The sequence below is a fragment of the Lissotriton vulgaris genome, chromosome 1_1, assembly GCF_964263255.1.
Source record: "Lissotriton vulgaris chromosome 1_1, aLisVul1.2, whole genome shotgun sequence".
Lineage (NCBI taxonomy): Eukaryota > Metazoa > Chordata > Amphibia > Caudata > Salamandridae > Lissotriton > Lissotriton vulgaris.
Window position 1 is genome coordinate 1,461,962,146 of NC_141685.1, and position 14,220 is coordinate 1,461,976,365.

At 46.9% G+C, this 14,220-nt stretch overlaps 1 protein-coding gene across 3 annotated transcripts in view; it reads right to left on the reverse strand.

Moving 5' to 3' along the window:
- BRD1 (bromodomain containing 1) overlaps window positions 1-14,220 on the reverse strand; it is a 536,782-nt gene that overhangs the window by 341,860 nt on the left and 180,702 nt on the right. For all 3 annotated transcript variants that reach the window (XM_086967297.1, XM_086967299.1, XM_086967303.1), the window contains exon 6: window positions 11,275-11,587. In XM_086967297.1, coding sequence (XP_086823423.1) covers window positions 11,275-11,587 — 313 coding nt within the window. The remainder of the gene's footprint in view (window positions 1-11,274; window positions 11,588-14,220) is intronic.

The window sequence follows — 14,220 nt, forward strand, 5'->3', positions numbered from 1 at the left end:
GCCATTATCTCACCCAGGGTGGTGTGGAGTGCAAAAAACGATGGATTTAGGCCCAGATCCTTGTACTGGGGTGAATGTAAGACATTGATCTACATTCTGTCCATCAAATAGTTTTTTGTAATTTTCTCCCTGAGTGTACTGGGGTAGCTCAGACGTGGGTCCCAGAGCCTCCACACCACTGGAGTCAAGCTAGCCGGGCTGATGAGGTGTTACCTCGAAACCGGTCCGGTCCTCGGATGCTTGATTCCGGTCTGGGAAAGATATGGCTGTTGTAGTTCGGACTGGACTGTTCCCATGGGGCACAGGGTCAGAGCTGATTTGCATAAAGCCATTATCTGACCCAGGGTGGTGTGGAGTGCAAAAAACGATGGATTTAGGCCCAGATCCTTGTACTGGGGTGAATGTAAGACATTGATCTACATTCTGTCCATCAAATTGTTTTTTGTAATTTTCTCCCTGAGTGTACTGGGGTAGCTCAGACGTGGGTCCCAGAGCCTCCACACCACTGGAGTCAAGCTAGCCGGGCTGATGAGAGGTGTTACCTCGAAACCGGTCCGGTCCTCGGATGCTTGATTCCGGTCTGGGAAAGATATGGCTGTTGTAGTTCGGACTGGACTGTTCCCATGGGGCACAGGGTCAGAGCTGATTTGCATAAAGCCATTATCTGACCCACGGTGGTGTGGAGTGCAAAAAACGATGGATTTAGGCCCAGATCCTTGTACTGGGGTGAATGTAAGACATTGATCTACATTCTGTCCATCAAATTGTTTTTTGTAATTTTCTCCCTGAGTGTACTGGGGTAGCTCGGACGTGGGTCCCAGAGCCTCCACACCACTGGAGTCAAGCTAGCCGGGCTGATGAGAGGTGTTACCTCGAAACCGGTCCGGTCCTCGGATGCTTGATTCCGGTCTGGGAAAGATATGGCTGTTGTAGTTCGGACTGGACTGTTCCCATGGGGCACAGGGTCAGAGCTGATTTGCATAAAGCCATTATCTGACCCAGGGTGGTGTGGAGTGCAAAAAACGATGGATTTAGGCCCAGATCCTTGTACTGGGGTGAATGTAAGACATTGATCTACATTCTGTCCATCAAATTGTTTTTTGTAATTTTCTCCCTGAGTGTACTGGGGTAGCTCAGACGTGGGTCCCAGAGCCTCCACACCACTGGAGTCAAGCTAGCCGGGCTGATGAGAGGTGTTACCTCGAAAACCGGTCCGGTCCTCGGATGCTTGATTCCGGTCTGGGAAAGATATGGCTGTTGTAGTTCGGACTGGACTGTTCCCATGGGGCACAGGGTCAGAGCTGATTTGCATAAAGCCATTATCTGACCCAGGGTGGTGTGGAGTGCAAAAAACGATGGATTTAGGCCCAGATCCTTGCACTGGGGTGAATGTAAGACATTGATCTACATTCTGTCCATCAAATTGTTTTTTGTAATTTTCTCCCTGAGTGTACTGGGGTAGCTCAGACGTGGGTCCCAGAGCCTCCACACCACTGGAGTCAAGCTAGCCGGGCTGATGAGAGGTGTTACCTCGAAAACCGGTCCGGTCCTCGGATGCTTGATTCCGGTCCGGGACAAGATATGGCTGTTGTAGTTCGGACTGGACTGTTCCCATGGGGCACAGGGTCAGAGCTGATTTGCATAAAGCCATTATCTGACCCAGGGTGGTGTGGAGTGCAAAAAACGATGGATTTAGGCCCAGATCCTTGCACTGGGGTGAATGTAAGACATTGATCTACATTCTGTCCATCAAATTGTTTTTTGTAATTTTCTCCATAAAGGAATCAAGTACATGATGCTGTATCCAGCTACTCTTCGAGTAGTGGCAGAAGGCAAGACGCTGTACTTCACTTCACCAGCTGAAGCATGGGACTAGATAGAAGGTTGGAGAGAGGCTTGTCGAAAAGGGGGTTGGAAGCGTAAATACCCACTTTGGATACAGACCTTGAGGCGCCACAATCGGACCATTCTGGAAGTCCGCAAACACCGAAACACCCATACAAACCACAGTGACTATCTGCATTGTCCTCCGAGACTGGTAAAATGGTGTTAGGAAGTGGAGGAGGAGGGATACAAGCACAGAACACTGAATAATGTCATTGCAGTATATACGCCCGGGCTGAGGGGACTACCTTCTTAGATTATGATAAACGGTTCAAGACACTTAGATGTTTTCAATGATTTTATGTACAGGATCAAGAGAGATGCCAAACTGAATATATCGATCCTTAACCCATTCACGTAAGTGGAAGCAGCACACTCTCGCATTTATATGCACCTTAGAGCGACAGCTACTCTACACATTGTGACTGTGGATGGTTCTAAACACACAACACAGGAAGAGGGAGTTCAGGGGTTTGAAAAGTTGTATTACTTATTTTACAGATTCATCAGCACCGACATACAACTGAAAGAGGGTTAGGGAGAGGGATGCTACAACACAAGCTAGGTGAGGGACCTGACCAGGGTACCTCTAACCTTGGAGAACTCTGCCCCATTCGCACAACAACAAATACCAATGGCAGGACATACAAAGCAAGACCTGAATGCCTAGACATGGAATGTCAATGGTCTAGGCAACAGTAAAGCACACACTAGTCATTCAATAGTTGGGGCTACACTCAACGACACTGCTGAGAGTGGATGCCTTACTCTTAGAAATGACGATGGAGCCCTTATATTGCAGGGAGATAAGAATGTCCTCAAGGCAGGATAGACAAGAGGCGTGAAGACACCGCGCCGGTTGATGTGGGACCTTTGCCGGCCTTCTTGTAGGCATTTGACGTGACGGACTTGTGAAGGGAACACAACACGCAACAATAACAATACACATATTTCTAAGCCAAACACTGTAGCTTCTCCCAGCTTGATTGCATCTTTATGCATGCTTTCAGGACAGCCACCAGTAATGCAAGAGGTATCTCTGATTGTTTCCTGGTGGGAGATCGCGTGAGTACACCAGCGCATGACACCACCGCGATACCAAGGCTAGACCCATGGTTTCTACGAGATCAGGAAATTAAGAAGAAACTCAGATCCACCACGGATCTTTATTTTCAGGAGAATCAGGGGAAAGTCACCTCTGCTTGTGTGCTATGGGAGGCATTCATGACAGTTATTTAAGGACAAGCTCAGGCTTTAATAGGTGGGAAGTAGAAAGAGACCAAGATTGAATGTGAGGCAATAGAAAAAGACATAGAAGCCATAGAGAGAAGGGTCTTGGTGAGGGAGGGAGCCGACCTGCGTCGCCAACTGCATCTGCACCTGCAAGATTTCAGGGCCCTGGCCAAAAACGCGGTGCCTAGCCATGTACCGGAGTCGCAGAGGCCGCTGGAGATAAGGCCACCATACTCTTGGCCTGGTTAGAGAAAAGAGACAAAGGTCGATCCTGGGTGTTGAACATAACGGCCCAATGGCCCAATAGGCATGCAGTGTACACGGACCATAACGAAAGGCTGGAGGAAGAGAAAATGTTCTTGCCCCAATTATCCAGCCTCTTAGATAACCTGTCCGGGGATGCGGAATGAAACGCACCTTGTGAGGTAGAGGCTTGGACCATCAAGCTTTCAGGGGTATGGTGGTTGATGAGGAATATCAGGTGGCACGGCGCAGGGCGATGGTGGCGGGTGATAAGCCTATTCACAGGAGCCCCCTTGTAAAGGGCCCAGCACCTCCTTATCTTCCTCCGTTCCTAGCCCATCAAAATAAGGCTGAGGAATCGACCTAGGCAAACAGCGCCCATCTGGCTACGGGTCTTGGGGGATAAGGATGGGACTTGTTCCGGCGCCGCTGGGAATCACTGTACGGGGCCAGTGCCGATGAAGGTCGCAGGGGTATTGCCGGTGCCGGTCCGGATCCGACACCATATACATTGGGGCCCACAAGCACCGGAGTTGCAGACGCAGAACCCGGTGGAGCCCCTTGCAAGCCTCCGTGCATGAGGCACAGAAATCTTTAAACTTGGTGGGGTTCGCTGTGGCTTCTGGAAATGCAGTGAGGCGCGGAGATGAACCAGGTGCAGGTTCCGCTGAACGAGGCCTAGAGCGTCGAGGCTCATCCGCTGCGTTCAATGAAGGATGGAAATGAGAGGAAGCATGCTTTGACTTCTTGTATTTCTTATTTCTCTTACCTGACCGACTCAACATTTTTGAGTGAGGAGACGAGGACCTAGGCCTCCTGAAGTGGCGCCGGACCATCCTCTCGACCAGGAACGAGGCCTTCGGAGTGAGCGACATAGAGTTGAATGCTGGGCCTCAAGCAGCTTTAGGGACCGCTCTGTCAAAGCCTTCAGAGCCATGATCCGGCAATGGGAGCACGAGAGTTGTGGTCGCATTCCTTGCACCAGAGAAAAATGAAGTATGGATCCGTAATGAACAAGGCGCGCTGGCAGGAGCCACACGGTTTGAATCTAGAAGTTTTATTCGACATCAAGGGAAAAATTACACACCAAAAATAGTCAACAAAACATCGAGAAAAGCCTGTCAAAAAGTGACAGAGGGTAGGTGGCCCAGAAAGAAAAGAACGGATGTCAGCGTACCGAGGTGGTGCCTTTATATGTGACGTGGATGTCGCTTCCGACGCAGACGATGCCAAGAATGCATGCAGAGCCAATCAATGCCACCTAGCGGCGCGCAGGGTCGAGCAAAATTTTCAGGATCCAGCCTGATGCCTGGGATATAGTAAGGAATCTGCGGCTAGATGTCTCTATCAGATTGGCCCTATATCTTTGTCTCGCTGACAAGATTGGGATTTGGGTAAACATTCTCTGGGTGGTCAAACACCTCTACTGGGCTCCCTTGGCCTGGGTATGCGTCAACGAGACAACATCCTGTGACTTTTGCCCTGAGGAAATGAACTCAACAAGGGTGCCCCACTGATATAGGAAATCAGGGCGGTCAGAATCCGGACACTTTTTGATCTCTTCTGCAGTTATTCAGGATATCAAATAAACTGGTCTAAATCCATAATCTTTCTCCTGTCTGGACATACGCGGCGGCTCCCTGCTGAGTGCACGGCGTTATTGGTGGTGGAGGATTTCAAATACCTGGGGATATATGTCACCCGTGACCCCCACGCATTAATGAATTGAAACATGCGCCCCAACTTGATAGACTCCATTATTAAGTGGAACATTGATGCACCCTATCTCTGAACCTAAAGGGCAGAGCTGCCCTTTACAAAGTGGACCGTTCATGTCTCAAGGAGAGCTTTGTTTACTTCTGTAGAATGGAGGAACACTGCGTGTAGAAGCTGGTAAATTACAAAGTGAGGTATATGACGGGGCTTGCCATCCTACACGTCAAGAAATATTACTGGGGTTCATAACTATTGGTAATAAACTAATAGATATTCACCGAAGGGCTGGAGATGGCGTTTTGTGTCGACAGGGACATGATTGGTCAAAGTGGGAAAAAGATGATCCTATTTCTAAGACAAAGGTCAAGGAGTTAACACCACACACTGGGATGGTTGTCGCGATCAGCAGGGAGGCCCGGGTCTACTTGGGCTAAAGGGACAAACTCACAGATCTGACCCCCTTAGGGCATAATGACCTGCTCCGAGAAATCGGCACTCTAAAATTCGAGGTACTCCATCAAGAATACGAGATGGCACATACTGAACATTACAGATATTTACAACTGGGGCATGCATGAAAATACATCCTTGAAGGAGAGCAATTGCTAGAGGGGTTGCCTCTCTAGGGTTGCCTACTCACTGAGCCAATAACAGAAAAAAGGCACCTCCACGATTTACAGAAAGCTGGGTAACAATTCCCCAGACCTGCTGGGAACCCTATGTAATGGCTGGATGGAGGATCTGGGAGACATTGACGATGACGAGTGGGCAGAGGTTCTCCAGAGCCCAGAGAAATAGCTATTACAGCCAGGTTCTGGTTAGTTCAAGATTTACAAAGAACATAGTACACGAGGACACTCATACATAAAATAGACATGTCCGGCTCACCACAGTCCATCAGAGGCTGTACCCAAGAGGGCACGCTCTTTCATATTCTCTTGGCTTGTCTGGTATAACAAGTGTTCTGGTGCAATGTAACTGTGGTGGTGTCCCGGGCTGTCTCACAAAAGGAGCCCTTGGATGCAAAATAGATGTTATTAATGATGCAGGGTGAGAAAAACTGGTCCAGATATCATAAAAGTTGGATAACTATGGCAGCAGGGTGGCAAAGCGCAACATAGTAAGGACTTGGGTGCTCGTACCCCCCGCTCTTCCCCATACCCGCTCCCCTCCTTCACCTTCGCTAGATCATCTTACTGACACTACACCCGCGACTAATGAGCTGCCAGGCACTCTTATAGAGGGTGCACGTGTTCTCTTGCATGGGGGACAATGGAAATATAAGAAGCCATCTTGCCAAGAAGGCGCATCACAGTTCTGACCACTTATCGTGAACTGCAGATGTGTGGAAGTAAGCATCCTTCAGATGGAAAGTGGTCATGAAGTAAGCTTCTTGCAGCAAGGGGATGACATCTTGTAGGGTGACCATATGAAAGTGCGCTGACAGGAAGTACTCAATGAGGAGGCCCGAGTGTTCCATCTTTCTGATCAATAAAGTTTAGGGAATACACCCCTTTGCAGAGGTGGTGTAGAGACACAGGTTTGATTGCTCCTCTGAGGAGGAGAGCTTGTACCTCCTCTTGAAGGAGGCGCTGATACTCTGTGGATTCGGCATGTCTACGGGGTGGGATGATCAGTGGGGAAGAAATTATCTCTGCCGTGTGATGGAGGACATGAGCCACTGTATGAGAAAATGGGGTTCTGTTTCAGTACCCCACACTTTTTGCCTGGCTTTTGATGTAACTTTGACTGTATAGGTTACCAGTATCAGTGTTCTTTCCTTAAAAACATATCTACAATTGGTACTTGTGCCTCCCTGTAAGTTCCTAGTAAGTAAAGATACTTTGGGTACCTAGGGCCTGGTAGCTGAAGAGGGTCCCCTGGGACCTCCTCACTAGAAACATCCCACTACCCCTGCAGCTGGCATGCCTCTGTTAGGCGACAAAGTCGACATGGCACAAAGGTTGTGAGCCATGCAAGCTAGCACTGCCTAAAATATAGGTAAGTCACTCCTCTAGCAGGCCTTACCACCCATAAGGCAGGGTGCACTATAAACCAGGTGTGGGCCTATCTGCATGGGCAGATATGCCCCTACAGTATTAGAGTCTCTTCCTTAATATGGCAAGTGCCATGGAAGCCATATAGTACACATGTGCTAGGAACTTAACAACTTGAGTTCCACATCACCATGATGGCTTCACTGAACCCAGGAGTGTCTGGTATCAAACAGCTCCTTGTAATAAATCCACACTGATGCCAGTGTGAGATTATTGACCTATGTACTCAGAGGGCACCTCAGAGGTGCTTCCTGAAAACCTACCCACCCTGGTGTGGGCACTGACTGGCTTTAGGCAGCCTGCCACACACAGACTTTTCATGAATCCCGGGTGGAGAGAACCTGCTCTCTGGGACAAAAAACAATGCATATCCTGGACAGAGGTATCACACCTCCTCCCCCAGGATGGGCCAGTGCTCGAAGGTGAAGCTTCAAAGCCCTGCCGCCTTTGTAATGCGACCCCCCAGCCTTGGCTGCTAGCAGCAGATGGTAACACCTGGTTTACACCCCCACTTTGGGCGGGAAAACAGGCAAGAACACTTAGAAAGACTGGGAGATGTGCCGACCTTTGCCAACTCCACCCCTCAGGTTGAGGAGGTGAAGTTAAGCACACTTTGCAGTCCCCTCCATCAGGCTAGGCCTATTCCCCTCTCCCATAGGAGGGTGGCATAATAGTTGAAGCAGACACCCCAGGTAAGGTGCCCATTGGCCCAACCTACTACTCCCCTAAAATGCCCCCTAAATTTAGTCTTTAGAGGGCTCCACCAGGCCAAGAAACTAGATCTGTGATGACCTAAGAAGAAAGAAGACAACCCTCCAGAGAAGACTGCCTTGAGCCCAGCCCTACCAGTCTGTCTCCAGCTTCTGCAAGCCTGAATTTTGCCTTGCAGCCAGCGACCTCTGAAAATCCCGTAAGTACTGCTGCCGTTGAAAAAGTCTCCAATCTCCTGTGGACAGCAGATCTGTCCAGAGAAAAACGAGTCCAAGGCCTTCGGATCCAGCTGGGACCGCAAACCCTGCCCACTCTTCACCCGACGCCCACAGCCAGAGTCTGAGTGGGCCCACACGCCCAGTGAAGTCTCCCCAGCGATCCTGACATCAAGTCCAGCATTGGCTGACCGCTCCGGACCTCCAGGACGATGCCTTCAAACTGAATCCAGGGACTCCCCCTGACTGCGACCAGCTACAGTAAGAAAATTCTAATGCCTGGGTGAGCTGAACAGGCGGTGCCCCCGCGACCCCCTATATCTCTACCTCTGCTGCCATTGGTCTCACCCTTGCAACCTCTGGTGTGACGCCTGCAGCCTGTCCGTCAAAAGAAGAAACTCCATTGAAAAGCATTTGGGTGCCCAGTGCTGATTTTGCACCCTGCACCCGGCTGCCACTGTGTCTCTGGTGGTGTATGTATGTTGCTGCTTTGTGCCCCTACCCTGTGCTTGTGCTAACCCCCATAGCTTGGCCTCTGCAACCGATCCACTTACCTGCAAGCAGTGTGGCTCCAGGCACCCCAGTCTCCACTGAAAAGCAATGGGCCTAACTCCAACTTTGACCTCTGCACCCAGCCGCCCCGGTGATGCTGGTGGTGCAGTTTTGGTACTAACCTGACCCTTGCTGACCTTTCAGCCCAAGACTGGACTTTTAAGAGGGGTACTTAGCAGTTAAACAGCATTATTGTTTTTCTTATAGGATACCATTGAACTGCTTTTGAAAGTGGAAAGTATTATTTAAAAACGTACTTACCTTATTGCGAAGATCTTGGTCTTAAAATAAAATACAAAGTATATTTTTCTACAGTTAGAGTAGATCTCTTTTTGAGTCCTGTGTCCATTATTGGTCAATACTGTGCAATAAATCTCTTCCACTCCTCTGTGTTAGGCCTGAGGCTGCTCGCCTACACTACCACTAATAGATCACTTTGGGTTTTACATTGAGCCCTGTACACTTTTGGGGAACAGCTGGACTCTGTGCACGGTATGACCACCTAGTAGGCACACCATATACAGAACCAGCTTCCTACATACTGGTCTGAGATGATTTCTTCCCACTGGGGAGAAACCCCTGTAATGTTCCCCGGACAAGTTTTGTGTGATCGGGGTGGGGATGCGGGTATGAAAGTCACTACTTTGCAGGGGCAGTCCCTTTGGCCACATCTCCTTTTCATCTGACCATGGTATTGTTGTGCTGTTACCTCCAATAGAGTAACATCGTTTTGAGTGCTGTTGCTGGCACTGAAGAAAAAAGTGGCTTTGTCCCTCCTCTTTACTGGGGCTTGCAATAGGCGCCTGGGAGGGTGGGGGGGGGTGTTTGAAGAGCACCCATGACCTTGGCTGTGTAAGTATCGTTCTTGCCTGTAGCTGAAGAGATTTTCACCATCAAACAGCAGGTTTAACAGATGCTGTTGGTCACTGGCTTAAAGCTAGAGACATGAAGCCAATCATGGCGCTGAATTGGGTCACTGTAGTTAATACCACTGGTTGTAGTAACGGTAGCTGCAAGGGAGCAGTGGATAGTCGTGTTGGGTAGGATTTTCCCATCTGAGAGTAGTTCTTGACCTCATTTACTATTTAGTAGGTGCTGGAGTAGTTCCCATATCTCATCCCACTGGGCTCTATCATATCGAGAGAGCAATCCAATCGAATTTGCAATTCCCAATGTGTCACTAACAGCATGCCAGCCCTGTTGCCTGTTGTGTCCTGGAAAGGTGAACAGTGGAGGCCCTATACCTCACTTCATGGTAAAAAGTGGTGTCATCCGATAGGGAAAGTTTAGCCGGATATAGATCCGGATCTGTTTCCGTCTGCCATGGTCATGCCACAGGTCATTCCTAGGCTCTGTGTCAAAAGAGGCCAAGGATACTTGGAATGACACAGTACTGCAACAGAGTCCTTCCCATCACTGTGTGGGCATTGTCGACGAAAAGAAACAAAGACAAGGCAGAAGGCTCCACAAGATACAGGCCCCCGCGAAGGGGCGTGAGGTGAGAACCAGTCTAGAAAGCTGGACGGGTGCTGAGACAAGGAGAAAACCCGAACAAATTAAGTCTTTTCACACCATCAGGAGAGGATACACTGAACAATGCCAAACACAAATGCCACAAGACGTCGACCCAGAGCTAGGTCGATAACGCATTCTAACCCAATGGTGGAAAGAGAACAATCCAATGGAGCCAATGCACATTACCAGTGATAGGAGGAGTCGCTATACCTCCAAACTCGAAAGACTTCTTTGAACAAGATGCACACGTCCGAGCCCAACACTAGATGGCAGGAGTATGCAGAGCATGTATATCTACAGTCACACATGCCACGAAGAGCAGTATTTTCTACATTTTACAACAAAGGGAGCCAAAAATACAAAGTTCATGGTGCGCTGGCATTTCACATCCAACACATTAAAACAGTACTACTTTGACACCACAGGTCTATTTTGGAGATGTGAAGTAACAGAAGGCTTCAAAATTCATATTTGGCAGGAGTGAGAACAGATACAAACGTTACGAAAAGAAATTATCAGTCACATCAATAGGCTCTTTCAGTAAATCAGTTAAGAGCCGCTAGAGTGATTCTGTTGAATAAATGACTTTTTACCTTATTATAAAGGGGTCCAACGCCTATCCAATCTAGTTCAAACTATCAACAAACATACAAACTACTTAAAGAAAATCTCCACAGCTGAGGAGTCATATTTCCAGGCAAGCAGTTCATCACACAAACTGTTCACTTATCAAGATAGCTGATAAGGTGACATTGAATAAAACAAAATTAAAACAGTTGAAAACGACAAAACGTTTTCTTTTAATTTGGAGCGATCATTACAAGTGCCATAGAAGCCATCAACAATATTCTATGAAACGTTTTAGATATGCAGAGACAGTAAATTGTTGTTATCATCACTGTAAACTACAATTAAGCAAGCATGTCTTCAAGACCAATTCATTTTCATTCTGTTCACAAAAAGACGTTTAGGCATCTGGAAGATGTAATCGATTTAACTGGGCAATGGTCTAGCTAGAAACAATACCCTTACAAGGAGAATAAGGCTACAATGATAGTGATGCCATTATTAAGTAACAGACATTAAGTTAATATACGAAAAGAATGCAATATTATTTGCCTGATAGCTAAATGGATAACATTGCTTACCTTGATCCCATGTGAAGGGTTTTGGAGGCTCTATCTTTGGCTGCTCTGGTAAATGTAGTCCATTTTCACTGTTATAGCCAATAGCTTCTGCATCTCTTCTTGCACGCCTGATGACAATACCACCTTGATCTCGTAAACGCACTGCAGCCCTATAGAATGATGTGTCTTTGGCATTGTATTTCATGCAGTTGTCTATCATGAGATTGAAATCCTCTTCAAAGTCATTAAAGTTCCTATATACCTGGCATTCCAAACGATTTTTCATAGTGGAGAAATCCATGGGGCGTTTAATGTGATCCAAGTAATCTGGAACCTAAAGAGACAACAGTAATTCAAGTATCTCATCAATAAAGACAAAAGTTACATTACTAATCAATGGACCAGGAATGAAGTCTAGTGGAAATTATTAAAAACATTCTGCAGTTGACATAATCTGATGTATTTGGCAAGATGATATGTGAAACTCAGAATTAATACTTGCGATGATAGGTTGTTCTTCTACGGGTTCTCCGGGTCGGGCTGGGGGAGGCATTGGTGTTAGGGATAGTTGTGGGACCTCTGGTGTATCATTTAGTGATAGAGACTACTGTGACCGACTAACTAAATGCACTTTCAAACCTATTGGTGATGAGTTGTCAAAGATGGAGGCCTGTGCTCATAATACTGTCTGTAATATTAAACCTTAATAAACAGATTTCTGCAAACACTTTATATAAAGTACACTAAGTAAAGCTCACAAGGCTTTAAGTGCACTGTTGAAGCAGACTACTGCAGTAGGATAAAGAAATTATCATCAGGTATTACGGACAGTAGGAAAGTGCCCCTTTTTGACATGGTCACCCCCACATTTTGGCTGGTACATGATGTTATTTTGACTGGAAAAGTACTGGGTTCCTGCTAACAAGGTTCCCAGTGCCAGATCTCTTTCCCCAAAACTGTACAAATGTTTCCCCCACCTGGCAATACTTTTAGCCCTCACTATAAGGCCCTAGTAAATGGTACCCCTGGTACTAAGGTCCTGAACTACTAAAGAGCGACCTACAAGGTCTGCAGCATGAATTTTGCCACCATAAGGGATCCCTCACCAAACTCATTCAGGGCTGCCTTTGTTGCCTGCGTGTGTTGGCGCAAACAAAAGTGAAAACATGACATGACACATTCCTGTGTGCCATGTCACCTAACCCTGTATTTAGTATTTGGCAGTCAACCCTATAAAAGGTTTCCAGCCCTAGGGCAGGGTGCTTATTATTACAAGTGAGGGCCTACCTTCATGAGCAGATATGCCCCTGTGCTCGTCAGTTCCATTACTACCAGTGCAAGTTAACAGTGAAGCCATTTTAGAACATGTGCTCGACACTGGTGAAAAGGAGTTCCCCAGCTACAGGATGGCTTCACTGAAAATAGGGATGTTTGCTATAAAACATCTTATATTCACGAAGCCACCCTGATTCCAGTGGAGGATTTGTGAATACATGCACACAGAGGGCACCTTAGAGGTGCCTCCTTGAAACCTACCCGCCTCTGGTATGTTGGCTGACTGGTATCTGCCAGCCTGCCACCGAGACAGAATTCTGATCTTCCAGGGTGAGGGCCTTTACTCTCAGGAGGTCAGAAACTAAGTCTGCACGGGAAGAGGGCCTTCACACTCTGTTGAAACCTGGTTCTTTATGTGATATAGCAAACATTTGATATAACATGAAAATAATCCATGGGTTCCCTTATGAGTAGACAGTGGCTTGCTCTGCATTCCCTAAGTGCCTTGTTAGGCAGTAGTGTGGTCGAGCAGCCTTAGGCTTGACATAGAGGAGTGCAAGATGTCTGAAAATACACACAATGATCAATAGATGATACACACGACTCAAGGAGATCCACACCGATTAAAAAAATAGCAAATATATTTATATATGCTTAGGCATCAAAGAAAAATCATTCAAATATGTAAGTTTTTAAATATAAATTATTTTCAGTTCAAAAAGAGGACACATGCAATTTCTGGGTTCTGCAATGTTATCCTATGGAAGGCAGAACAATGTGTGCAAACAGGTATAGTACAGCGACTTACAGGACCAATCTCCAGGAGCTAAGGTGGGCAAGGTCCAAGGCATCACCAGCAGTGCACTAGCAGTTCACCAGCAGCACAAGGGCGGCGAGGTGCAGCAGGGTGCAAAACAGCGTCATGAGCCCATTACGTTTATGTGGAGATCAGTCACTGTGAAAAAAGGCTGCAGGCTCTGGCTGAAAGGCCAGTTGGGTTGAACTACAGGGGGGTTCAAGTCTTGCGATGCGCCAGGGCGTAAGGACACCTGGGTGTAGGAAGCTGTCTCTGTTTATACTATACCATAGTGAGGTATAGTGTGCATAGAGTCCAGTGAAACCCGAAAGGTAGACAGAGGTAAAGTAGATAGCACCTCACTCTCTATTTGTGGAAGTGTGGTCGAGCAGTAAGGCTTTATCAGAGGACAGTGTTAAGCATTTGTTGTACACACGCAGTCAGCAAATGAATCCACACACTCAAATACTGAACTTCAGACAAATTTTTTTGTATAAAAATATTCTTTTAGTTATTTTATTTCCTAGAACCAAGCAAGCCTGGCACAGGTAAGCAATACAGACTTTACAGTAGTAATGCAGTTGTAGCACAGTTTGAATTGCAATTGTATATGCACTTTGTTTTAATTACAGTATTGTTACTGAAAATGAAATGCTTTGCAACTACAATACATATACTATGTATAGGCTTTTTGGTCAAATGACCAGTAGATTACTTTTCAGATTACTTTTCTTACACAGTATTGTATACCTGGATAATGCACTGGAACATTTCCTGTAAACAGGCGAGTAAAAGCGTTTTTGTTATTTAGTACAATTTTAAAAGGATCTCTTAGGTTTTCCAACTCCACACTTAGAAACTTTTCATAGAAAAACAGTCATGCTATCCTATGGAGG